The 27071-nt window shown below is 32.4% G+C and overlaps 1 protein-coding gene across 7 annotated transcripts in view; it reads left to right on the top strand.

Moving 5' to 3' along the window:
• LOC113521796 (sodium channel protein 60E) overlaps positions 1–26526 on the top strand; it is a 211514-nt gene extending 184988 nt beyond the window's left edge. For 2 of the 7 annotated variants that reach the window (XM_052899904.1, XM_052899903.1), the window contains exons 9-30: positions 1748–1863; positions 2793–3061; positions 3800–3956; positions 5102–5236; positions 5841–6055; positions 6132–6302; positions 6627–6820; positions 7439–7670; positions 7911–8182; positions 8269–8513; positions 8586–8886; positions 8973–9288; positions 9556–9831; positions 11354–11650; positions 12218–12506; positions 13712–13905; positions 15814–16016; positions 16096–16368; positions 16456–16815; positions 17140–17362; positions 18206–18317; positions 20983–26526. In XM_052899904.1, coding sequence (XP_052755864.1) covers positions 1748–1863; positions 2793–3061; positions 3800–3956; positions 5102–5236; positions 5841–6055; positions 6132–6302; positions 6627–6820; positions 7439–7670; positions 7911–8182; positions 8269–8513; positions 8586–8886; positions 8973–9288; positions 9556–9831; positions 11354–11650; positions 12218–12506; positions 13712–13905; positions 15814–16016; positions 16096–16368; positions 16456–16815; positions 17140–17362; positions 18206–18317; positions 20983–21203 — 5071 coding nt within the window. In that variant the 3' untranslated portion in view covers positions 21204–26526. Of the gene's footprint in view, positions 1–1747; positions 1864–2792; positions 3062–3799; positions 3957–5101; positions 5237–5840; positions 6056–6131; positions 6303–6626; positions 6821–7438; positions 7671–7910; positions 8183–8268; positions 8514–8585; positions 8887–8972; positions 9289–9555; positions 9832–11353; positions 11651–12217; positions 12507–13711; positions 13906–15813; positions 16017–16095; positions 16369–16455; positions 16816–17139; positions 17363–18205; positions 18326–20982 lie in introns of all 7 variants that reach the window. The other 5 variants (XM_052899906.1, XM_052899905.1, XM_052899908.1 and 2 more) reach the window with 5 other exon arrangements.
• The last annotated feature ends 545 nt before the right edge of the window (positions 26527–27071 follow it).

Genomic DNA, 27071 nt, shown 5'->3' with positions numbered 1-27071 from the left:
CTTAAATTGTTTTAATTCAACAAAATGACATTGGACGTCCTGCATGTATATTTTTTTTTTGTATTATATATACCATATTACCCTTAAAGAGAAATATAAATATGAATAAAAAATATACCTATCTAGTGACACTCCGGTTCTCACAACCAATACATCGCGTTACCTTTATTATTGAAAACCATCCAGCCGTTCAGAAGATATGAGGGAATGAACAGTCAGAAATATATTAGATGAACTCAGAAAATATCACATTCCATTTTTAGTCCGCCATCTGAGAATATCATTTGCAATATATATTAACCCCGAGTCAGGTTAAAGGGCAGGCAGAAAGGATCGCAGTAATAAGTCAGTATATAAATTGTCTGTCATCTAACAACTAAGTTCAGATTCGAAAGTTAGCAGAAATCAATTAAAATCTTTAAAAACTTTCGCAAATCGTAACCTTAATGCAAATACCAACGAACTGCATATTTTATAGGTCATTGATATTATCTAGCTAATTCACGGCAAAAACTTCAGCCATTAAGCTCTCGTATTTTAATAATATTTGTATATCTAGCACAGTCTATAATAACCACATTATCACGAAAAAATCACACCCATATACGAGGCTAAGTGCGGAAATGCTTCAACAAACTTTCTTTGCAATCTTTCACTATTATACTAGGCACTAGTTGAGTACTACCTTGTACTGAAATTATTAATACATTAGACAAATTTCTCCATAGGTCAAACCAGCTTACCAATTAAAGTACCAAACTGTTTTAAGTAACATTATACCTATAATTAACAGGCAAATTTCGAATTCGTGTAATTAAATGTTAAAATTGAATTAGTCTTCAAATTAAGTTGGTTAGACCTGAAAAGCTAAATACATAAGTCGATATTAAAGCCACCACCGAATTATATACATTGGTCAGTATTAATCAGCTACATATGTTAAGTAACATCCAACATATGGAAGGGATACCCATTTCTCTTTATATCTCTGTCTAAAAAACTGTATTTCTTAATTCGTTTCAATTTTTGTTTTTTTTTTTCATATGAAAGTTAGTTAGTTCCATAATAATGTTGTGTGAGCGTGTTCATTCTTCATTGTGGAGTAAAAACAACTGGTCATTATGAAGCAAAATCTATTTGTAGACACACGGTTCTATATAAGCTCAAATGACTTTTAATATTTACGAAACATATCATCACTGTATATGTGTGTATTCACGGCTGAAGTCGCTGTAGTATTGAAGAGCAAAATATATTTCTTCATACTTATCTCATTTTTCTGGTACATAAGAGCATATAATTCCTGGGTGAGCGTATTGGAAGACTGTAAAGCTCACCCAATAGATGTAATATAATAAATAAATAAATTATATTTTAACCCTTTACAGGGATTGTTTGATCTATAAGACACCAAAGATAAAGAAATTCGCTTTTCTATTTATAATATTACCTTACTATTATTATTCTTGCTTTAACCGTTATGAAATTTCATATATCGTCATAGTCGTAGAATACTGACTGATCTGACGAATATTACATATAAAGATCCGTCAGTATTCTACGACTATGACGATATACGTAATTACATAATATTTGGGATTGAGAATCCATAATATATCCACAATATATTTTTTATCATGGCTACGCAACCAATGTAGCGGACGGTCAATGTATTGGTTATGATTATTTATTGCTTCTGCTTTTATCATACTTCTTTATTTATTTCTCCCTTTATATACTCTTACAGGTCCCGATCGAGGTCTCGGTCGCGGTCGGTGACCCCGAGTACATCGCCGCCGCTGCCGTCCGCGCCGCCGCCTCCGCCGCCGCCACCTCACACGCTGCACCCAGACATAGCTTTAGGTAACGTGTCTACACATATAATGTCTTGTTTATTTTTAAACACAAAATAAATTTAGATATTCTAATAAAAGCATACAAAGTGCACAGTAATACGAAATACCTCGCACTGTGTAAATGATGTCTCGGGTTCGATTTTTGATCAAGCCAATTAACAAGTATTCCTTTCTAAATTGCTTGGTGTACAGAACAATAGTTATTGAGACTAAATAACTATGAAAAATAAAACAGAAACAATAAAAACATAGACAATAAATACCGAAAAAGATTAAGAATAATTTTGCTAATAAACTTATATAATAGGCTAATAAATTCATAAAATTGCAAATTATAATACATCCAGTTTCATAAGTACTAAGTGTAGGTAGGTTAAACAGAGATACATAAAATGGATAGCTCTTATAATTCACTGTGGCGCAGTAGGTACCTATATACCTTGATCTTTATCTTCGTAATATAATGGGAAAGTAAAATAAATGCAACGGTGCGAAGAAGGCTTCAATTTTCTGTAAAACGATATCATGTGTGATTATGCTTTTCATTTATATCGTACCGTGACATAAAGTGATAGTATAATGTAAAAAGTATAAAAAGTAATTCGTTATATTGTGGTGATACGGTAAATTATAAAGCGTCCAGTATAAAGCAAAATTATTTATTTATTTTATTTTGGTACAGACAGTCATTAAAAAAAATTACGGTTAATTTTTTTATGTTGTGTGAAAATAGACAACGAGTACCGAAACATATACAACAGTAGATGTTTATGTAGTTAGTTAACTAAAATAAACCATACACGTAAAAATACAGAAATGAAAAAAAAAGAAAATCTACAATTAAATAATATACTAAAAACATGAATACACACGGACTTGTAGATATATTTGTAATATTTACAAAGTCTGAAAATGCGAAACCAGAACTTACCTCAGGTCGTGGCGCACTAAGCGCGGCGGGCCGCCAACTGAGCGACCACAGCAATAACCGGGAGTCGTCCCTAGACGACTCCGGCGTGGTGGACGACCACGACGACGGCGAGCACACCTCCGACGACCAGGCGCCACACCCGCACCACCCGCGCCGCCTGCTGCCGCCGCCGCCGCCACTGAACCCGCACCTGCACCCGCCCACCCCCATGCCCACGTCTGTACCCATGCCCATGCCCGCTCCGATGTCAATGCCGATGCCTCAAATACAACCGGTGAGCACCCTATTTTTTTTTTACTTAATACAACAATTAGTCCATTACCCTAAGGTTGTCTTGAAAAGATTGCTCTCGATTGCTATATTATATAAAGCAAATAAAGTATACTCATTCATACATTTATTTTAAATATGGAATAAAAATACAATGGTAACCTCGCCTGCGTAACAGTAATGATAGGCTAGGAGTGAAGGGCATCAGGTAAGGGGGGAAATTAATTGTTAGTAATAAAGTCTAGAAGTTCTATTAAGTTGACCTTCCCACGGTTCCCCTTGGAAACCATAATGGTTAATTCTTGTGTAATTCACCATAATGGAGCATTCATCATTTGTTACTGGTACCACTGGCGGATGGCGCAGGCCAGATTACCATATCCCATTGTCATCCATTAAAAAAATAATAATAATAAATATTTATCTGTTATAATTATTTGTTAAAAAAGACATATTATGATACTAACATAAAATCAAATACAAATTAATTGAAACAATAAAATAATGTATTAAAAGAAAGTAGAGAATTCTTGTTTAGGTAATTTTGTTACAAAGTCATATTAACTCAATTAACAATAAGCCAAGTTTCAGGCTTGCGATTTTTATTAGAGGTCTTGATTAGAGATCAGAGGCAATCTTTTCCATTTCTACATTATATCAAAATGATTATTAAATTAACAAGGATATTTAATCTCATATTTATGTTTCATATTACCTACTTGTAATTTGCAATAATCAACAGTTACAGGAGTGTCAAACACAACAACCAATGCCAAGAAGCGATAATAAAAAAGAAAAGCAAATAGAGAAGAAAGTAGAAAAGAAGTCAGAAAAAAAGGACAGTATTCAAGAGAAATATCCATTAAATCCGGACTACCTCAATCAGATCGTGGTGCTAGGTAAACGAAATTCTATACACTTAAACGCACTAGCTTATATTCTCAAAAGAGAGTGTAATGCTACCAAAAAACGTCAAAAACAATTAGATAAGTTGACGTTCAATTGTAAATAATAATTTTGGTTGCATCACACAAAATAATCCTTTGATTGGCACGGCTTTGACACTGAAAGCACGAACAAAGTAACACTGAAAATGACAAAGCTGCCACAGTTAAAAATGAATGCTTTGCAAACACAAAAGCTAATTAGGTACTTACCAAGGACTGAATTCATAATCACTACAATTGCATTAATTTAGGATAAAAATATTGTAACAAGTCTTTCTTAAATACATCGTAGATTAGAATAAGTGAATGTCAGATATTGGCTACTAAATTCTATGCATGCATTATCTTCTCTATTTTAAAACTTACTATTGTACAAATTCTAATACTTAGGATATCTAACTTTCTACTAAGAGTCTTTCAGTGCTTGCATTCTTTGCGATTTTCTAGTATACTAAATTAATTTTTGAAAATCATTAATAAATTTTTACAATCTCATTACGAGGATTTTAGATTGTTTTAGGTACTTATTTCTCTTTCAAAACATCTAACTGTTCACTCTGTTTCAACTCACATTTGCAAACAGATGATATTTTCTTTGGATTTCAGAAGCATTATGTAAGGTTTCTCTCTAATTTTTAAACACCTAATTTTCCGATAAGTTGTGAGTCATTTGCTCATTATTTTATAAATAATAATAGAAATCGTAACTATAATCCGTTGAACAAATGACATCACAAAAATCTCTGCAGCTTGATGGATATTGACATGTATATATACAAACGATTATTAGTTAGTTAATAGTAATAAATAATTCAAAAAGCTACAGAGATTGTAGACACTGCAATTACATCTTGCAAATAAAACAAAATTGTACTGCTAATGTCACTGAATCGACCATTCTTCTCCATATACTTTGTATTTTAAATATACGTTTTGTTGAGTATTCATATTCATATTAACACAAAAATGGAAATGAATGGGAGTTTCTAATGGCTGAACATTCAGTAGTAGCTTCACTTCCCAATGTGCAACACCTCATTGGGCGTTTTAATACAACACTATTGCAATCTCGCTTCTACCCTCATTAATATCGTCAGGGGCGGACTGGCCATACAAGCGCGCGCCCGACCTCCCTCAAGCGGAGACGACGAAAATTAATGAGCTCAGTTTATTGGCAGCCACGCACAAAACTCATATGGGCAATTACGAGCAAAATTGCACTTACTTCACAGGTTAGTAAACACAAACGCCAACGCTTCTCCCCCCAGTCCACCCCTGTTCCCCACAGGAAGACTGCAGGGTGACTTTGCGATTGGTTGACTTGCTGTCGTCTCGTCGCCTTATTCAGAGTCGCATTCAAGTCCATTTCAAAACGTTCGCTTACACCATCACGTGTGTTTCTCTAAAACTTCTATGCGATTCATATTATATAAACATCGAAATTAATCTTACTACCACAATTTGGACTACTCTACTGTCAAAATGCACTTCAAACACAAGCAGTTCAAAATTATTACTATTGGCATATCTAAATTCTGACCATGCATTTTCCTGCTTAGAAATTAGATTCTTAGTCCCAATTTATCGCTTTTAACTGCATGACCAAAGTTTTTTTCATTATTAACTACTATAACGATCTATGTAAATGAAATAAATTTGCAAACGTAAGCTTTGCATCGAAAAAAGTTTTAATATGCTTCATTATGCTTTTGCTGCATTGATATTGGTCTTTTTATTCAGTTTTGTCTCTCCAAGTTCAATATCTTATATATATCTTGTCAAACATCCTTAACAGATTGATTGTTTATTGTAACAAAATGATTAATTTGATCACAGATGAGCTCGTGGATAGGAACTGTGAATGCTGCGTCACCTGCTGCATAGATTACGAAGGCTGGCTCCAATTTCAGAACTGCTTGTATGGAATCGTGAAAGATCCGCTTTTCGAATTATTTATTACAACTTGTATAGTTCTTAATACACTCTTCCTTGCTCTAGAGCATCATGGCATGAGTGAAAATGTTAGACAGGCCTTAGATATAGGAAATAAGGTAACTCAGTTCCATGTTTATTATTCATTTTTCATATCTCCTGAACTGTTAAAATAATATTTATATACCTTTTCAGGTGTTCACATCTATATTTACTTTAGAATGTATGATGAAAGTAATGGCGATGAGTAAAGATTTCTTCGCCTGCGGTTGGAATATTTTCGACCTGATTATAGTGTCGGCCAGCCTTCTAGATCTAATATTTGAGCTCGTTGATGGCCTATCTGTTTTACGGGGCCTTCGTTTGGTGAGTTACTCTTTTAGATTGTAAAATTAAATCATTTAAAATAAGCAATAGATGACCTCTGTAACGTAATGGTGGGCACATTGCTTTGCTTAAACGAGGTTGCGGGTACGATTCCCGGTATGGCCACTTTAGGAGATGAACTTTCCTGAATTGGCTCAGATCTGGGTGTACTAGGTTATGGCCCGAAATGTTTGCTTGGTTTCTTTATAATACTGGGTATTCTTAGGATAATATTGCTTAAATACCAGGGGATTGTTGTGATTATATGACACTTTAAAATTAAAATAATATTTTTTTTTTATAATGTTGGTAACATTGTTTCAGTTACGAGTGTTAAAATTAGCTCAATCATGGACTACAATGAAAGTGTTGTTGAGTATTATAATATCGACAATCGGTGCTCTCGGTAATTTGACGTTCGTGTTAGTGATAGTTATTTATATATTTGCTGTTATCGGCATGCAACTGTTCTCCAAGTCGTATACGCCGGACAAGTTCGAGCCTGACCCTGTGCCCAGGTAACTTTAATCTCTTCTAATCGATAATCAATAAAAAAAACCTATTTAAACTTCTTGCTGTTTTCTGCGTTACGAGCTACAGGTAACTTTATTATTTAAGTTATAGTAAACATACCTCATATACATGTCTATATGTTTAACTTACAATGGTATAAAAATTAAATAAATAAATGTTTGTTACTTCATAACTCCATCATTAATAAACCGATTTTCAAAGTTCTTTTTTATCTAAAATGATATATGCTTTCAGATAAATTTTTTTATCAAAATCGGTTCAATAGTTTAGTTTTTATAATAAATCAAAATAACTGGTTTTGCCATGATGGATTTTTTTTTGTGAAACAAACTCAAATTATTCTTAATTAAACGAAAGGTCAACAAAACATCAATGAAATTTAATAACTACTATAGTGTAATAGTAAAAATTATTAATTAATAAAAAACTTAATAAAACTTAATAAAAAAAATTAATAAATAAAAAAAAACCTATTAAGGTTTATCAATTTTCTATTTCTACAATTTAATAAAATAAATTTGGTATTGAATGTTTCTCATATATACTCATAATATTCTTGTATCTAACTTTTCATTTCGAATTATTGTAATGGTGAAATAAAGGTGGAACTTCAACGACTTCTTCCACTCGTTCATGATGATATTCCGGATATTGTGCGGCGAGTGGATAGAGCCCTTGTGGGACTGCATGCGCGCAGAACAAGCGAGCGGCGCCGAAAGCTGTTTCTTCATCTTCCTGCCCGCGCTCGTTATGGGGAACTTCATGGTGCTCAACCTCTTCCTTGCCTTGCTGCTCAATAGCTTCAACAGCGAGGAACTTAAGAATAAGAAAGAGGTAAATGCAATCAATGTAACCTTACCTTACCTTTTGTATTTTGCACTTTAAAAAACACTGGTATTTTCATGGATCATCTCGTATTATTTTTATAAATAGTAGGCGGATGCGCCTACTATTTATAAAAATTATCTGGAATATTTAATTGTGATTATTGCCGTGGTTTATTTTATTTAACTTTCATATAATTTGCTTCAAGTAAATCCGGTAAGTTCAGAATTTGTTCTTTTTTCATTTTAGGAAGTAGGAGAGGATTCAAAATTAGCTAAAAGTTTCGATAGAATACGTTCCATAGTAAGAAAAAAGGGTTTCCTTATATCGAGAAGTAAAGAGACTGAAAAAAAATCTAAGTTAGAAGAACTAGTTACTGAATTTATGACGCAACAGCGTGCTATGAAAGAAAAGAAGATATCTATACCGAGCGAGCAACGGTACTCATCGTCGATACAAGAGACAATCCTATTTCCACATGACAATATTTATAGCCATAGTTATCAAGAAGCTTTGAATAGGCAAGTTTATAGCATACTAATCAAATATTTTAGGTATTCAATCGTATTAGTAAATATCTATTTTTGTGCTAATATTCATTTTACAGGCCAATATCAGTAGGTTCAGATTTTGCTTATCCTCATCTTTATCAACATGGTAATAATTTTAATCACGGCAGTCAAGAAACTTTAAAGGACGTTCGTGATCTAGCAATTGAACATAAAATAACTAGTATTAGAGAAGATTCCAAGGAAAATTTAGAAGACACCTCTCCTGTAGAACAAATCGTAGCTCAAAAGTTATTAAACCAAATGTCTTCAGGGTATCACACGCAGCCATCAGATTCAAGGGGTATGTTAATTTGTACAATCAAATTTAGATATTGATATAAAAGTACGCGTTACTCATCACTAATATTTTTAGACGAGAATGAGCACTACGAAATGGCCCAGTTATCCAGTAAAACAACGCCAGAGCGAATGCGGAGGCCGGTACTGGAACTACCAAACACAAATATATGTAAGGAAGCTGTGAAACAACCCGATGAAGAACAACTGAAACATCCGTGGCAAACTTTAGTCTCATATGTAGATGAATTAACCGTAGGTGGGAGAAAAAACTCCAAGGGCCAATACGTAGACGCGATGGGAAACTTTCCGGGATTTGGGAAACAAAAGGAGCCGAAGGTCCCCCAAGATTGCTACCCCCGTCAATGTTACGATGCGTATGTATTTAAATGAAATTATGGACTACTAGCTAATAAATCAATACGCGCTACATGTTCTTTATCCATAAAATCTATCCTTACAGGTGTCCATGTTGGGACACATTCATCGAAACAAAGATGGGTCAGCGCTGGATGGTAGTCCGTACTTTCATCCTACGTTACGTTGATACGCCTGCCTTCGAGTGGTTTGTCCTAGTGCTTATATTCGCCTCCAGCATAACCCTATGTTTTGAAGACATCCATCTTGAGAAAAACAAACCGCTAAAGAAAATTTTGTATTGGACTAATCTTGGTTTCTGCATGATCTTCGTTATAGAAATGTTCCTCAAGTGGATAGCGTTGGGGTTTTTCAGATATTTCACAAGTTTTTGGACTTTATTAGACTTTACTATAGTGTTTGTAAGTATAGTGTTTTTTTCATCCCTAATAATATTTACCTACTCTCTACTAATGCTTGTAATCTAATCATGACCTTTTACTCTAAACTTTAATCTTTGGAATGCATTGCGAGCCGTTTAAAATAAATTCAGCCCAAAATTTTTGCAATTTAACAATTTTGTGCATGTGCTTGAATATTATCTCCAGTTTAAATTTTAAATTGAAACTTAGGTAGGTATGTAGTAACTAGTATTAAATAATCCGCTAATAAATCATGACTTCTTGCAGGTATCAGTATTTAGTTTGTTAATAGAAGAGAATGAAAATCTTAAAGTATTAAGATCGCTTAGAACGCTACGTGCTTTAAGGCCATTGAGAGCGATATCTCGATGGCAAGGGATGCGTATAGTTGTGAATGCCCTAATGTACGCAATCCCGAGTATTTTTAATGTATTATTAGTTTGTTTAGTGTTTTGGTTAATTTTCTCTATAATGGGAGTGCAGTTCTTCGGTGGAAAATTCTTCAAATGCGTCGACGACGAAGGAGAACTTTTGCCTTTAGAGGTGAGTCAATAAAAAGAATTATATATTTCACCTTACATTCATACATGAGGTAGAAACTTCATATTAATATTAAACAATATTTGTATTATCAAATTGCGTCTTCAATAACATAATCCGTGCAAAAAACTTAGGTACACTTTCAAATAAAGTAGTTAAAGAATCTTATAAAATTAAAATAATGTAATAGAAGAATATTAAAAGTCAACAGTTAGCTTCATTGAAGAAGGCACGATCAAAGGTATTAACCTCCATTATCTTCAAATGCAAGAATAATTTAATTATTTCTGACGAAGACGATAATGTACTTATCGATTTGCTCTCTAAGGAACTTGAAATGAAATCTTACTTAGCGACTTAAGAATTATCCAACGAAAATTTGTTAATAGACAAATTATAAAATTTATTATTGAGACAAAACTTATTTAGTTGAAAGTAGTCCCGATCTCTTGACCAAAATATTACTCGTATATAAACACCGTTAACAAACCGAATTAATCCAAAAAGCAGTGATCAGCTCGCTTACTGCTTTCCTAGAGGGAGAGAACAATTTGAATGTTGACTACATTCAAATTGTTCTCTCATTTACGATTATATCTGCTATTAGAGTGAGTATATTTCTTTTACCGTATTAAATTGAATTATCACGAAAACTGGAGATGACTCGTCAAAGATGACGTTAATTTTCAAAACGTGGATTATTTATTTTTATTACAACTAAATTAAACCAACGTCATATTATTTATCTTATTGAAATATAATAAAGTTAACATCATAATCTTGTTGATTAAAGAACTAAATGGCGAAGGGTGCGTTCAGTCGTCATCTCAAACAATGAAAAAGTAATTGTGTCCATAAAACACATAAAAAGAAGCAGCAGAGCTTTAAGATGAGATCTTAAACTTTTAATTTTTCCTTTCGCTACAAGATTGATCATGATAAAAGAGATTATAATCGGTTATATACACCTTTCCCTTACACATCCTTACACTTCCTCACTATGCATCTATTTCGTCATCTTTACAACCGACACACTTTCGACATACTCACACTATAACATAGATACATTATTTCCATACATTTTATATTTTTTACATATATTATTGGACAATGGATGTTTAATGAACTTATTATCATTGCTAATTTTGTTGTTGTTTTTTTTTTTTTGTTTTGATTCATACGAAAATCTTCAGGGCAAATACAGTGCCCGTGTCGCAACCTCTCACCCCGCAATACGGATAGCACCTCACTCTGCCCATGTAGACTCCGTAGATATCCAGTAATATTCGGTTCTCGTCTTTGTGCGCCCTCTGAGCGATACAGCACAGCCTAGTTTGAAAAAGCTTACTGTATCTCAAATATTGCAGAGCTCCCAGAATTCATCAAGACACGCTTTTTAAATTTAGTATAGTGACCGACCCTTGTTTGTCTTGTCACTATTATACAAAACCATAATAAGTTCATTAAATTCCCGTTGTCCAGTTAATATATAAATGTAATCTTTTTGAACACATCTTTTTTGCAGATAGTAAACGATAAGTGGGAGTGTTATTACAATAATTTCTCTTGGATCAACTCCAAGATATCATTCGACCACGTGGGAATAGCATATTTAGCTCTGTTCCAAGTGGCTACCTTCGAGGGTTGGATGGAGGTGATGGCGGATGCTGTGGACGCAAGAGGAGTAGACCTTCAGCCGGCAAGGGAAGCCAATCTATACGCTTATATTTATTTCGTTATATTCATCGTGTGCGGTTCGTTCTTCACTCTGAATCTGTTCATAGGAGTAATTATAGATAATTTTAATATGCTCAAAAAAAAGGTGAGGCTTTAATATTTTTTCTCTTATATAGATAAGATAAAAGATTTGCTTCTTTATGTTGATATAAATTAGCATAAGCCTGCCTGATGGTAAACGGTTAACGTAGACTGTAGATATCTGTTACACGAGGGTATTTCTTACATATTACCAACTCTAAAGTAACCTTCTAAAAATTTATATTTAGTATATATTAAGTTTAAAAATAAAATAAATTGTAGAACTAAGATAAACTTAAAGTTGCTCATGTTATCTACTTGTATAAAGTATAAGTTTAAAGAAAACTTTAACTATTATTATAGTATACGAGTATTTGTTACAAATACTTTCAATAGTTTCTGTAACTAGAAAGTAGTGTTCTTCAAAACTTTACTTATCGAATAAAAAGAAAAAAGAATCAAGTCTATAAATATTATATCATCTACGAGGACTAGGCATATTTGAAACACGGATACATTTGTTCATTTTACTAAACATCCAAACGTCTATTAATAAATCTGACTGGTATCAAATATAAGTGATATTATTTATTTTAAAATATTTTTTTCTATTACGTTACCTCCTTTACAGTACGAAGGCGGAGTATTAGAAATGTTTCTCACAGAAAGCCAAAAACATTACTACACAGCTATGAAAAAGTTAGGTAGAAAAAAACCACAGAAGGTGATCAAAAGACCCCGCAATCAGTTCCTGGCGATGTTTTACGATTTGTCAAACTCCCGCCGTTTCGAGATCGCCATATTTGTTTTGATATTTCTAAATATGCTCACTATGGGAATCGAGCATTACGACCAACCTCATTCGGTTTTCTTTATTTTGGAAGTCAGCAATGCGTTTTTCACGACAGTTTTCGGTTTGGGTAAGTAATTTATTTATAAATTTCTGTTTATCTAATATTTATATCGGTATACAAACACATTTAGCACGTATTCAATACGTAATATTATTTACTTGTTTAATATTTATTAGTTTAAAGCGATAAAGAAATATACGATGTATTTTTTTAAACAAAATTATGTAAGAATACGTAAACCAAAACAAAATTTAATAATATGTAATGTATAATGGTAATAAGTGTTTTATATCTGTTTATTTTAATAGATCCAAAGTAACCCAAATTCTCCTTGACCCAACCAAATCGGGCTCTATGATTATGGATGAATATTACAGTTCACCAAACGCTTAACTACAGTTGCCAACCCGCCTGCTAAACGCGACAACTACTGACAAAACCCCCCTATAGGAAGAGATCTATGTTTAGCAGTGGACGGTCGGCAGCTGACATGATGATGATGATAGTTGAGTAGTATCCACTTAAGTTTACATAGAATTTCTTTAGTACGCAGTACTAAAGACCTCTCACTATGGGTCTCTGAGGACTTTTTAAAAAAATACTTAACGCAAAGTCACGAGCATTTGCTAGTACAAAATGAAGAGTGTAAAGAAAATATTGGTCCCATATGAATACGACAAATGATGCAAAGTAAAAGGACGCATCCCTTTATTCACTCGTACGATCCACTTTGTTCTGGGAGTTATCGCATTTGTTTACGCGACGTGTAATAAACCCACAAATGGTATCCGGGTAGGTATAGTACAGTCAACGCCATATCCTAGTAATATTATAAATGTAAAAGTTCATAAAGATTTAAAGTCGCTAAGCAAATTTGAATGAACCAACACATAAGATATTTTATATACTTATTCACGCGAGTGAATCAATCAGTATTAGATATAACGAACGAACTTATTGATAAAACTGGTTCAACTGACCCATACCCCCATCCCTCTTTAAATACGTCAATACTGTCAACTCTTACTTACGCTCAATTTTTTTAAACAGCCATATGTTATCATTAATAGAAAAGAATAAACAATAAGTCCATGTAATAAATGTTATCAAAAAGCACGATGAGTTTACCTTTACCAAAATTATTACATATTTTCATCTGTATTGCAATCTCCAAAATATTTTCTCATTAACTTGGATAATTAATTGGCAATCCTAGGTTTGCTTAGACCCTCTTACTTTTATATTTTACATATATTTATTTTATATTTCAGAGGCGATAGTAAAAATAATAGGTCTCCGCTACCATTACTTCACGGTGCCGTGGAACGTATTCGACTTCTTGCTGGTGCTGGCGTCAATTCTCGGCATCCTGATGGAGGACATCATGATTGACCTGCCCATATCGCCCACCTTACTCCGAGTCGTCCGGGTGTTCCGCATAGGGAGAATTTTAAGACTGATTAAAGTAAGTAAATCAATAGTTTATTTGTATTTTCAATCACAAAAAAAAAATAGGGGAGAAACATTATTGGGTTTAACTTATGAGGATATTCTATTAGGATGACTTGACCTTCCGAAATATATTGGTCACATAAATGGGTTTTGTTTATGTTTGTAAAAACTATAAAATACAAAAACTTTATACAATTAAAATTTCTAATTCTCTCCGATAATGCGCATGTGAAAATATACGCCTCCTACTTCTTCCACCATTGCTATACTACTTTATTTTCTTTGCCCATCTCATTACAGGAAAAAAACTTATTTTCAACTACCTCTATACCTTCCGTTATTAGAAGTTGTTTAGAAAAAAAAAAAACATAAAATACTGACGAAAATATTTTGATATTTTCATATTTTATGTGTAAAATACATATATAGACAAAACAGAGTAAAATTAAAAACCTACTTTAGAAGTTGACTTTTTGAAGTGAATTTGTTAGCTATTGGTACAGTCGGTATGGATATACTTTTTGAAACGCTTTACTAATACTAAAACTAATATTGCATTAAAAATAACTTTACTATATATAGGTAAAACGATTGTTTGTTAAAAAATATGAAGTGCGCCATGTGCATAGTTATGAATCACATATAACAGTATCTAAAGAAAGTAAAATCCCTAAAAAAACCTATATTAATGCATTAGAATATTTTAATTACATATCATATAGTAGAATATTGTTATGGGTAATTTTAATATAAAATAAATATCTTCTCATTATCTGTCACAGTTATTGAAACTTTATTTATTTACCGTGAATATAACAGTTAACAAATTGCCAATATTTAACTTATCTTGCACAAGTTTCACTGAATATTTTGAAATCTTAAGTGGCAGGCGCAACACCGCCGTCTCTCAAATTGATTAATTGAGTTTTAACGGTCTATATTTACTATCTCTGCTAGTTCTAAATGGCATCATGTTGCTATACATACTATATAATACAGTATATACATAATTTTATTAATTTATTATTGATTAATGGTTTATTAACAATACATAATTATTTATGAATAGATAAAGCAGAAATTGAAACATAATAAAATAGGTTATAATTATGATAGGCTTTCTAATAATTACTACGTAGTAGAATATTATTGTAGTTTACTGATTTACTATTATTTTTATTTATTAAATAATAAACAATAATAGTTATATATACTCTACTTTTATATGTCACCAATCATCAATTTTAACAACTATTCCTTTAGGATTGCTAGAATAACATAAAATGCTTTAACAGAGAGATATTTCTTTCCCCTAGTTTCACAATGCTCCAACGTAAATTACAGTTACACGAGTACGAGAAAGGCATAAAGTTAGAAACAAAAGACAATACATGTATTTTGAAGACAGTAGCTAATAGTAAATAAATCAAATGGTATATCAACATGGATCCACACTAGGAGTTTTTACCGCTCGCTTTTTTTTACACCTACGCACTACCAAAAAAATATTTCGCGCGAAAATAATTCTACTTATATTATAAATGTGAATGTTTGTAAAGATGTTTTGGAGATTTTTTTTTTTTTGTGAAATAGAAGTAAATTTGGTACAGGAGTAAGTTATATCCTGGCTTTAAGTATATTTTATATACTAGTAGACGCGGACAAAGCCGTGGAAAACAGCTAGTAATTAATGATTAGTCTAGATAATTGACAAGACTGACAAGCCTCAAACTCATCTGTATCCTCATTCGAAGGATAATACATAACTTAAACATAAAACGGTATATTCGTAGATATTGTTATAACTTATTTATTATTTTATTATCCTTCGAACTCAAAATTCATCTAAGACCCATGTTATTTCTATACTCGCCTGACGAGCATTAAGGATGTTTAATATGATGTTTTCTGTCATTTTCAGGCCGCTAAAGGCATTAGGAAGTTGCTATTCGCGCTAGTAGTATCATTGCCAGCCCTTTTCAACATCGGTGCCTTGTTGGCATTGATAACATTCATATATGCTATCATCGGGATGTCCGTGTTCGGGCACGTCAAGGAACAAGGAGCCCTGGACGACATTGTTAATTTTCAAACTTTCGGAAGGAGTATGCAATTGCTTTTTCGGTACGTTTCACGCATGGATTTGATCTAATATCGTTGGTTTTTATTGGTATACGTAATATTTTTTTTTTTGTGTTTGCAGTCTCATGACATCTGCTGGTTGGAATGACGTGTTAGCATCGCTCATGATCCAACCGCCCGAATGTGAATTGGGGGACCACGGTCACCTCAATGGGAACTGCGGAAGCCCACTTTTGGCTATTACTTACTTCACGTCTTTCATCATAATCAGTTACATGATCGTCATTAACATGTACATCGCTATCATACTCGAGAACTTTAATCAAGCACACCAGGAGGAAGAAATTGGTATTGTGGAAGATGATCTCGAGATGTTCTATATTAGGTGGTCCAAGTATGTAGCTGAACATTAGTTTTAAATAAAAAAAAAATAACTGGAACAATTTTGATAGATATTGATAATATTATATTTTCTATACAGGTACGATCCGCACGCGACACAATTCATAAGCTTTGTCCAGCTATCAGATTTTATAGCATCTCTAGACCCACCTCTGGGTATCTCCAAGCCGAATACAGTAGCTCTCGTGAGTTTCAATCTCCCTATAGCCAAAGGCAATAAAATACACTGCTTAGATATCCTTCATGCGTTGGTCAAACACGTGCTGGGTCACGTAGAAGAAACGGATACATTCAGGCAGTTGCAAGAACAAATGGACATAAAGTTTAAAAAGCAATTTCCAACAAGAAAGGAGTTGGAGATAGTATCTTCGACTCGGATATGGAAGAGAGAAGATAAAGCTGCCCGTATGATACAGCGCACGTGGAGGGAATATGTCAAGTAAGTGTATATCTATACAATTCATATTAACTTACTCGTATTTCATTAATTGTTAATGTCTACTTTTTATTATTATTTTTTCACTACATCCCCCAATAATTTCTTTTATAATACTTAGAATAAGCAAAGGAACTAACAGCTCTTTAATGGAAAGTGGTAACGCCTATAGGCTTGAACATTTTTACAATCTGAATTTTCATATTAAGGCATAATTCCATATCTGTCTCTAGAAATAAATTGATTATAAATTATTTATAGTACCTACGTTGATTTATGAATCGAATAATGAACTAGATTGTCAATTTTGTGGTATAAATTTCACAGACGAAAAAATCGCAGTCCATCAAACGAAGAAGAAAGTACGAAATGGTCGCCTGGTGGAGGTTGGGGCGGACGTCTTAGCGCTTTGCTTCATGTACGGAGAGGCTCCCATGCCTCCAGTAGAAAATCTTCTAGGGCTTCGGACGCCTCTGATTTGAGCGAGTTAGGAGGAGCATGGCTCAACTTACCTCTTCTATTACTACCAGGAGCAACTCCTGGTGATCAGGTAATTTTTATACATCAAAAATATTTGAGATTTGATGCAACTACATTGACATTTCATAATAAGATAAATATATTATATTAATGTAAGCTACATTCATATTTAAGAGAAAATAAAAGAAAGTGCATGGGCAAAGGCAGCTGTGGAAACAGACAGTGACGGAAATCTAGACTGGCTTATCAGAGTGAGTCAAGTTAAAAAGAATTACGAAATTGTACAATGCAAACGCCTATGGTAGGATACTAGAACCTATTAGCATTAGATTCTTTCTGCCTACCCATAACTTAAATAATGGTACATAATATAAGTAAAGAGATAAATAAATAGTTCTTGCTATCTACTTGTTAAAAAAATATATCCAGATTATAAGTGCATATGAACAAGTATCTAAATGTATAAAAAAATAAAAATCATCATATCCCATTGTAAGCATTTAATTTTTCAAAATATCGTGCCTGGTATCAATTTAAATATGAGACGTTTCTGCATCGCAAGTCCGTCTACATGTCATCAGTCACAACATGATTAGCTCATCAGTGATCCCGTATGCTCCGATACTGGTATCTTTCTCCACAACGGTAATTATCACAGAACTGAATCAAGTAGAATAACCAAGGCAAATAACCATGGCCATTGAAAAAGCAAACTTAATAATACTAATGCCGAACACGAAGAAAACTGGTCAATCGATTCATTTTGCTCACCAAGTCATCATACTATTCTATATTCATCATTCATTAAGAACTTAAACAATTAAGTCTTGTGATAGATTATGGGTAATTTTACAATACGCGTGTTCATACACTGCCTTGCTATTTCATTCATTTCTGTGGTATTTATGGCCAGGTGGCGAGCGGTTCTGAATCGGCCCCGCCCCGTAGACGGTCAGCGTACGGTTTACCAATATTCCTGCGCCACCAGGACGCGGTCGACGAGGACGGCGGCCCGAAACGCGCAGGTTCATATGTAATGTTTTGCTTTCCGTGTCTCTTCCCTTAGAAAATTGAACTAGACATTTTATTCGGTAGCTTCGCAACGCCGTTGTGATTATTTGGTCCTTTGATAACAAAGTTGTGTATATTTTTAAAGAAAATGTCAGGGTGTTTATTATTTGAGTATTTTACTTAGAATTAACATTGGCGTATATAATACAAAATTACGGGAGTAGTTCTTCTGCCCTTTATATAATGAGATGCAACTGAAAATAAATTGAATATAGACACCTGACAATTTAAAGTTAAATTGGCAATTTTGCTAACTGGCAATAAATATAAATATCTATCAACCAAATTAAACCGTTAAAATATGTAAACCAACTACGACTTTAAAAATATTTATCTATATTCTTTAGTCATTTTAATATTAAAAAATTACTAAAGAATGAATGACGTCTTTTTAGAGTCGCAAGTGACGACATGTTCCGTTGCAAAATAGAAGGCTTACTATTAACTTTTATAGTTGACCTGGCAAAAGTTGTTTTCCGCCCTATCGCTACCTACTGGACCCATTATTACCGACATAAAAACTATCTTATCTCTTAAATTGGAACAAACAATATCCATTTACAAAACTTCATTTAAATTGCTAGAGCGGTTTCGGTGATTAGCGTGAACAAACATTTAAAACATGTAACAAGGAATTTTCATACAAGTATATTAAAATAACAAATATATAAGATTTGAGTAGAAATGTTAATGGTAAACCTGCTTCTCTTATTGTGTAGATGATGGGTATTCTAAACAGGTAATATTTATTTATTATAGAATACCGATAATCTACAAAAAATATCGATCGGCTAAACAAAAATATAAATATCAATTAACTCTACAAAATTTATAGATGAGCAACCTTTGATGAGTGACTATGTGTGTTTTTATTTTTAGGGCTTTTGCATGATCGCTTGCTAGTCACCCTTTAAAATATATTGTGATGTCAGTAAAATAGGTACCGCTTGCGTTGCCTTTGATGTAATTTTATTATATCTTGTGTAACTTTTAATTCTACTGAGCAACACACAGAGACTGTGTTGTGTTTGAAATGTGTTTTATGGCATGGGTGCTATATTTGTTTGAAGATGAAAAGAACAAGCTTTATTTACATAGCAACGTATATTTATATTTGCTAATATTTTTAATATTTGTAATGTTCTAGAACTAACAGTTTTTTATCTGTAAATTTAAAATATTATGGAAACAAATGTAAATAACTTAATATATAGTAGCTAGCCTAGCTAGATAATAATATTTATTTTTCAATATTTCTTTTATTTTTAAATAATGTTTTTTTTTATTGTTATCATGGTATTGAGTAGTAATATTTAATATATTATTAATAAATAAAGCTAGATCATTAATAAGAAAAATTAAAACCTAAGAAATAACGTTTTAACGTGTTAAATGTTGGAATGAACCGTAATTAAAAAAACATATTAATGGATTTCTTATTCGTTTCACACAAAAAAATAACAAATTTATTGTATATAATAATACATAACGAGATCTTGAGAACACAAAAGTAAAGGATATGAGAAAGCCGTTCTAACTGAATTAAACCGATCAAAAAATTGTTCCCAACTAATATTGGCTACACTATATTGTCCTATTTTTACCGTGAAGCAACAATGCGCGTTGTTACATTTCATCATGTATTACATACGCTTAACATTAGAAGCACTCACCATACTCCCCAGTAAAATAGAACATAAAAACACAGTTCACAATAAAAGTTCTTTTCACGTGAATGTCATAACAACTATTTGTAAATGTCTACTGTGGCTGAAACTTGGCGGGCCAACTGATATATTACGCTTGTTTATCAAAGATAAAGTTTATTTCTTCAAAGTACATACCGAATATTATTCTTTCAATTTTCTCAGTTTACGCCAATACTCTTGAAATATTACAGTTATATAATTGGGGACAACAGTTTCAGCCTAAATAAGTACTATTAAGCTATTTTTATATTTATAGACACAGATACAAAATAACATAAGTAAAAATTTTTATTAACGCATCTGAAAAAAATCCTATCTTTACATATTATACATCCGTAACTACATATATTTTTTCGACATTTGTACCCATTTTACATATTTTTTTTTATTTATTGAACCATGTAAAGAAATAAAAATGTAGTTTAAATAGCATACCTATATACATATATAACATGACCCTAATAAAAATACCTGCCTGTGTGTGCCATTGTACATTTCAGCATGATTACCGTCCGTATTAAAAGGCCTTCTCTAATAGGAATCTCGACAACGTGATCTCTTATTAAATTTTGCAAATATTGGTTGTTGTTACTTTATGGTATTAATTTACATTTTCTATTACATACAGTTATATTAAAATTGAATCAATATAGACCATAATATTTTTATGGTGACCATAATCGATAAGACAATTGTACTTCAAAGTTTTTTCCTGTTACAGTACACTCTGACCACTTTATTTTATTTTTTAATCTATAAGTTATCTTCCTTCAGTTAGGTCTATCTCGGACCCTACTCTTAACTATTTATCATGGAACAATAATAATGACAGATCATGTTGTCCCAATTCCTTCCTGTTACGGAGAGCTACTAAAATTATCTACAAGTTAGAGATACCAATCGACCGCAGGTTCCCTTCGTCTGAGTTCGCGGCGGAATTCGGCGCGGCGGCCCAACGTGGCGGCGCCGCTGCCGGCGCTGATGAAGGCGCGAACTCCGTCGCCGCACGCCAACAGCGAGGTGAGCATCCTCGTGACGGAGGCGTCCCCGGACGCGGCCCCGCCCCCCTCAGCGCCCCCTACCGTGGTCCGCGTGCTAGTCCACCGCGAGAGCGACGAACAGCCCAGCTGATCTCCCGCCGAGCCTGACGAGGCTCAGGACGCCACCGATGAACAATCTAGTGTCAAAATAAGTTAACTGCTTCGACAGCGACCTATTGAAGTAGTCCGTAAGATGTTCGAGTATCGAACTATTGTGTTCACGCACGCGCGCACCAGAAATTCGAGTGATACACCGAACGGCCCAGTTCGATAGAGATGTGATTTTTAATGTTAAGTAGCTTACCCACGTTTGCGGAGAGGTGACGGCCATTTCAAAGGAGATAAGTCGACGTGTCTTAGTTCTGGATATTACACAATACTGTTTGCCAAAGTTGTCTGTGTTGCTTTAATATTGTTCCTAATTGAAATAGTTTTGATTTTTATGTACACTGTATTTTTCACCCAATGCAAATTATATACATAATTAAAAAATATAAATACAGTCAAAATATGTTCATGAATATACCGATAGAGGTAATTAAGACAAGGAAAGTAAAGCAACCGCCGAGACTTAGCCTCCCGCGAACCTATTAGTATAATAATTAACCAAAGCAGTGAAGAAAAGTATTATTATCATAGAGTTGTTGTCCATATTTATTTTTTAAACATACCGCCTTATTCATATAAACGTCAAACCTCTCATAAATCTATTTTAGCTATTGAACTGTTTTATATCTATATTTTACACTAAATATAAATATATATACAACAAATTTGTAACAAAATAAGTAAAGACGAACTTATCTCTAAAAGATTTCTTTCAGTCTACCTAACATAATGGCATAAGAAGTAGTGAATGGGCAGTAATAGTGCCAAACAGAAAACGAAACAACAATAATAAATATTTACATAATTTACAAATCATTTTCTAATTTTACAATTTCAAAGAAAGTGACAAAACAGTGTAACAGTTAAAATAGATTTGTAGAAGGTTTTAGTTTTTATGTATAAGGGGGAAAGATATTAACAGCACCAGTAAATAATGCAACAGTAAAAGAAAACGAATTTTGAAGAAAAAAACTAAACGACGTCTATTTATCTCCATAATGAATTAGAAATTAAATACTTTTTCAAAGCCGCAATTACAGTAACCGGGAACTTCCAGAGATGTTGCAATAACTTTTTAATGTATCTCACCAGTAATTCCGATAAGCTTTATAATATACTTATAACAATTACGAATGTTATATGATACTTCAGAAAATTACAAATACTTCAATAAATTATAACATGAGGTTATATATTTACATAGATAAAATAGATACCTTCAAATAAATATATAAACAATATGTTTACTGCAAACGTTGATTCGTAATATATATTACAATACTTTAAATAAATTCAACATAATAAAGAGTAATAACACGCTGTTAGTGTTAGATTCATTTCTAGATGCGCTTGTTTAGTGATTTATTGTATAACAGTGCCCCGAGTGAATGGTTTTTATTCCTGAATATGTTTTCCTACGAAAAATAATCATCTTAAAAAAACGATCCTTAGCTACAGTACAAAACAGCTCTCAATAAACAAGTACTAGCAGGGAATAACTAATAATACTACGTATAATATAATGAGAAATTGAAGCAATATTTTTAAATTAATTTGTAAACCAATGTCCTTGTGTATAAAAATAGGTATTTTTTTATCATTTAAGAGTTTCCTCTTGTCGGTGCAACTAATTCATGCATCTTCCTCCAGCCAGCTCTATCCCAGGCCATATCCTTTATTTCCCTATACGACATGACGTTACTCTTGTAAAAAACGTAACAAACGTTTTAATCATTTACTCCTTTATATCATCGTATTAAAACGATTTTTTTATCGTTGCCGTGAAATAAATTATTACCTACGTATTTAGAGTAAATCGCCGGATGAATTTACTAGACCGCATAATACGATAAAGCGTAGGCGCTACAGCTACGCGGTGCTACAGACTACGCCTATAGCGTAGCACATGTTCAAAGCCTTTTCTGTCAACAGACAATAATAAAATTATATTTTGATTGTTAATTTTATGATATTATATTAGTGTAATATGACCTTTGAATTCTATGTTTTTTAATGGGTAAAAATGACATGGTAACCTCGCCTGCGCTATCAGTGTACACTGGCGGGGTACCAGTGGAAGGTAAGAGGTGAGGATGAACAGACAGGTCAGTAAGCCCACCGTGACGAATTCAACGATAGTTTTCAGGGGGAACCGCGAGAAGGTCGACCTGATAGGGTATATTGATAGCAATTGGGACTAACCTTCCCATTACTAACAAACCCTACAATACAACTATTAATAACAGTGGTTTACATTTACAACACAGAGCGTGCAATAAATTTACTAATTTCAATATATATATGTTACTTAATCATAAATATATTTCGATGTACATATAAGGTGGTGAATGTACACGGAAATATATATTTTATTTAAAAGTCTTTTATACTTGTACCATTATTTATTCTTTAAATTGAAACTGACACTCGGGGTACTGATTCTACGATATATTAAAAGGTTTAGTCATTCATTTAGATAGGATTGCTATTTGAGACCAGTCTCATTGATGGTTGTACATTAATTTGTTCTTGTAAATATAATTATAATTGTATATGAAGAACGACTGATTCGTCAACTTACCTATGTCGGTAACCAATAGAAATTAACTGCCGGCTGCTAAAATCTTACAGTCTGATAGCCGCTTTTAAATAATATCTATTAATAATCGTGATAAAATTGATGATCTTAATAATAAGTAGAATAACATAGTGTCGATATAGAAAAAGGAAGTACACGTAACTTCGATTTATGATAGAGCAAGAAATATATATAATATACATGTAATATGCGTGATATCTAACAACACACGTGACATTGTTAACCTGTACACCTGTTAATCGTAAATGAATTGGATAATCAATCACTTTCCGAATAAGTAACTTATTCATGTCCCTGAATAGTCAATCTTTTAAAAAAATATTCATTGGAGCGATATTTTACAAGAGGTAATAAGACCAGTGGCAAGATGGGTTAGCCCTATTACTCGCTCAATACGTGTATAAACTTTTTAGTCCATTCGTTCGAATTCAATCGGTTGAGATCGGCTAATGTCGTGAATATCATCTGTAAAATCTATCCCCCTAAATTCTAGGCCTAAGCTCACTGGTATATTTATGTACAAATGGGCTAAGAGCATCTGGTCATGACGAAATACGAATATTTTCTCAAATACCTGTGACAGTAAATTTAATTTAGTAATATAACGTAAAACAACTTATCTATTAGGGCAATCTTTTTCTTTTTTTGTTCTCATTGTAAACTATCCTACATGTTCGTAAATAAAATCGACCTAAAACCATCAAAATCGAAAGACGCTGTTGATGAACAGTCACTTAGTAAAAAATTAAATCGACATTTAGATATAAATATTGAAATTCTAAAACTTATTTGGAACAAATATATTGTAGAAGTTGCGTGTTCTATCTTGGTGTGAAAAACTAAAATCCTTAATCAAAAAGATTAAAAATTGTAATGTATCCTCTGCTATGAACACAAAGTAATATGATATTTAAATGAATTTATAGAAAAGTCAATTTTCTCTATATAATATAGATAGACAATTCTTTTGTACCATTAGTGTAGAATGCGTTTAGATATAGGCATCTTTTTAATTTTCCAGTGCCTCTAACATCCGCGCACAAATTCGCTGCCCCAATGTTTGTCTTCGTAAATGTCTAGGTAAATATTTACTATCGTTGAAATAAAAACCCTCGCCATATTGTGGATATTCTCGGAACTAATTTATTGGCAACATATTTGTATTTTTTATGTTGGCAAAACATAAATAATATTGATACTACTTGTCATATAAACATTAAAAAGGAATCTTCGGAAACCCAATACAGGGTTTTTATTTACTTAATAATCATAATTATAACTGAGTGATTGTATGCTATTAATTTATTCATATTATAATGTTTGTTCATCGAGCAGTGGCATTAAACACGGGCAGCGAACGCCTTATACTCAAAACGTGCCATTTCAGATATAACTCCGAATTTTATTTCATTAATCAACCGTAGATGTTGTTACACTTATTCGCACAAATTTTATTATTTATTAAAATAATTTAATTGTTATAAATATAATTAAAAGACAATATATTTCGATTTTAAGCTTTGTTGTTGGATTCTGTTGTTACAAAATGGCTTATTGGCCTTAAGCTCTTGTTGCTTTACTTCGTTATTATAATTACTTAAATGGAATTAAGTTTAATTAAAATATCGCCTTTTTTCTCACTTATTGTTTAATAATTTTAAATTTGTATAGCCCGTCCACTTCGTTGTCTTTTTTCTGTAGATTTATGGTAGTTTTTAATAGTAGAAATCAAGGCATCAGTAATTTGTAGCACAAAGTGCTTTAACTGGAGATGTATTATTATAATTTTAAAATTTGTTATAATATAAGCTATTGTTTACATTATTTTATAAAAATATATAGGTATATATTAAAAATAACGCAGCATGCGTCAACAATAAGCTTTCTAAAATGAGGTTTGTCTTAATATGTATGTATTAAATAGTATTAGCTTTTTATAAGAAAAAGCCTATTAAATAAAAATTTTTAAATTTCGTACGCATGTTTATGAAAATTGTAAGCATAAACTCCAATTTGTAGTTGAACCTATATTTTCTCAATTTAGTAAAGGACCAAAATGTCGATTATTTTACAAATTTTATCTCAATTTAGGTACTATTTGATCCTGACCAATCCCTTTTTGAATTAATTTGTACCTGTAGATATTTTTGAAGCCTGTTTCAAATTATTCTAGAGTATTAGGCGCTGACACGTTATATAATTAAAATTTGTACCACTTCGCTTTACAATACATTTTACACAGTTTGCTTTTAACCCTTTGATATTTTAATAAACAAGCCACACTCACTATTGAAAATTTTAATAATTAAATTAGCATAATAAAATTGTTCTAATATTAGTATAGATTTACTCTCAAATATTGTTCATTACTATGTACATAGATAAAGAAGAGGATGCAATAATTTTTCATAATTTTATCTTATAGTTATCTTAAAAAGGTTGTTAGGAACTAGGTATTTAACTTGATAATTTAATTATGTACGATGTACATGTAAAACTACCTAGTAGCTAGTGAAATTGCAATATTTAAAGCATGCGTTGAGTATGATTCAAATATAAATTATGTATCATAAGTGAGTATATTTAAATTGTATAAATGTAAATAAAAACTTTAAGTGAGACCTGCGAAATATGATTTTCTTCCGAGGTACAAAATATAAATTAACCATGTTGAAAACTATGATTAAAGAAAAATATAGAAACATGACTATTTTTATTTCATTTTGTTCTACCTATTTCCAAGATCCAAACAAAGTTCTGTCAAAATGTATTAAATCGTGGCACTCTATCTATGGAAAGATTTTGGAATAGAGTCTACGCGCTAGAAGTTTGCACGAGAAAAATAAAAACCGGTAAGGTGCGAGTTACCTCATACACCAAGAATTCCGTACATAAATATACATATGTATATGTATACATATGTACATGTATACTTATACCTAATATATTAGATAAAATTACCTTTATTGCATTTATCATACGAAATAAACTAAATAGTTATTAGTTGTTATTGATACTGCAATACGTAATTTCTTATTATAGGCCATAACTTTGTTTAAAAACTGGACCGCATAACTAAATTTGTTTTGATTTGTTTTTTTATAATTTCTTAAATATGTATTTCTAGTAAGACAATTCTGAAATTGTAGAACCCTTTTGGACCTCCTAGCAAGTAAAATAGAAATATTTTTTCAATTATTTCCACTGAAATAAGTGTGGGCCAACAATATGCAAAACTATTTCAAATTAAAC

Source organism: Galleria mellonella, unplaced genomic scaffold, assembly GCF_026898425.1.
Source record: "Galleria mellonella isolate WM207_F2 unplaced genomic scaffold, CSIRO_AGI_GalMel_v1 utg63, whole genome shotgun sequence".
NCBI lineage: Eukaryota > Metazoa > Arthropoda > Insecta > Lepidoptera > Pyralidae > Galleria > Galleria mellonella.
Note: the sequence above shows the minus strand (reverse complement) of the source record. Positions and strands in the feature narration are given on the sequence as shown.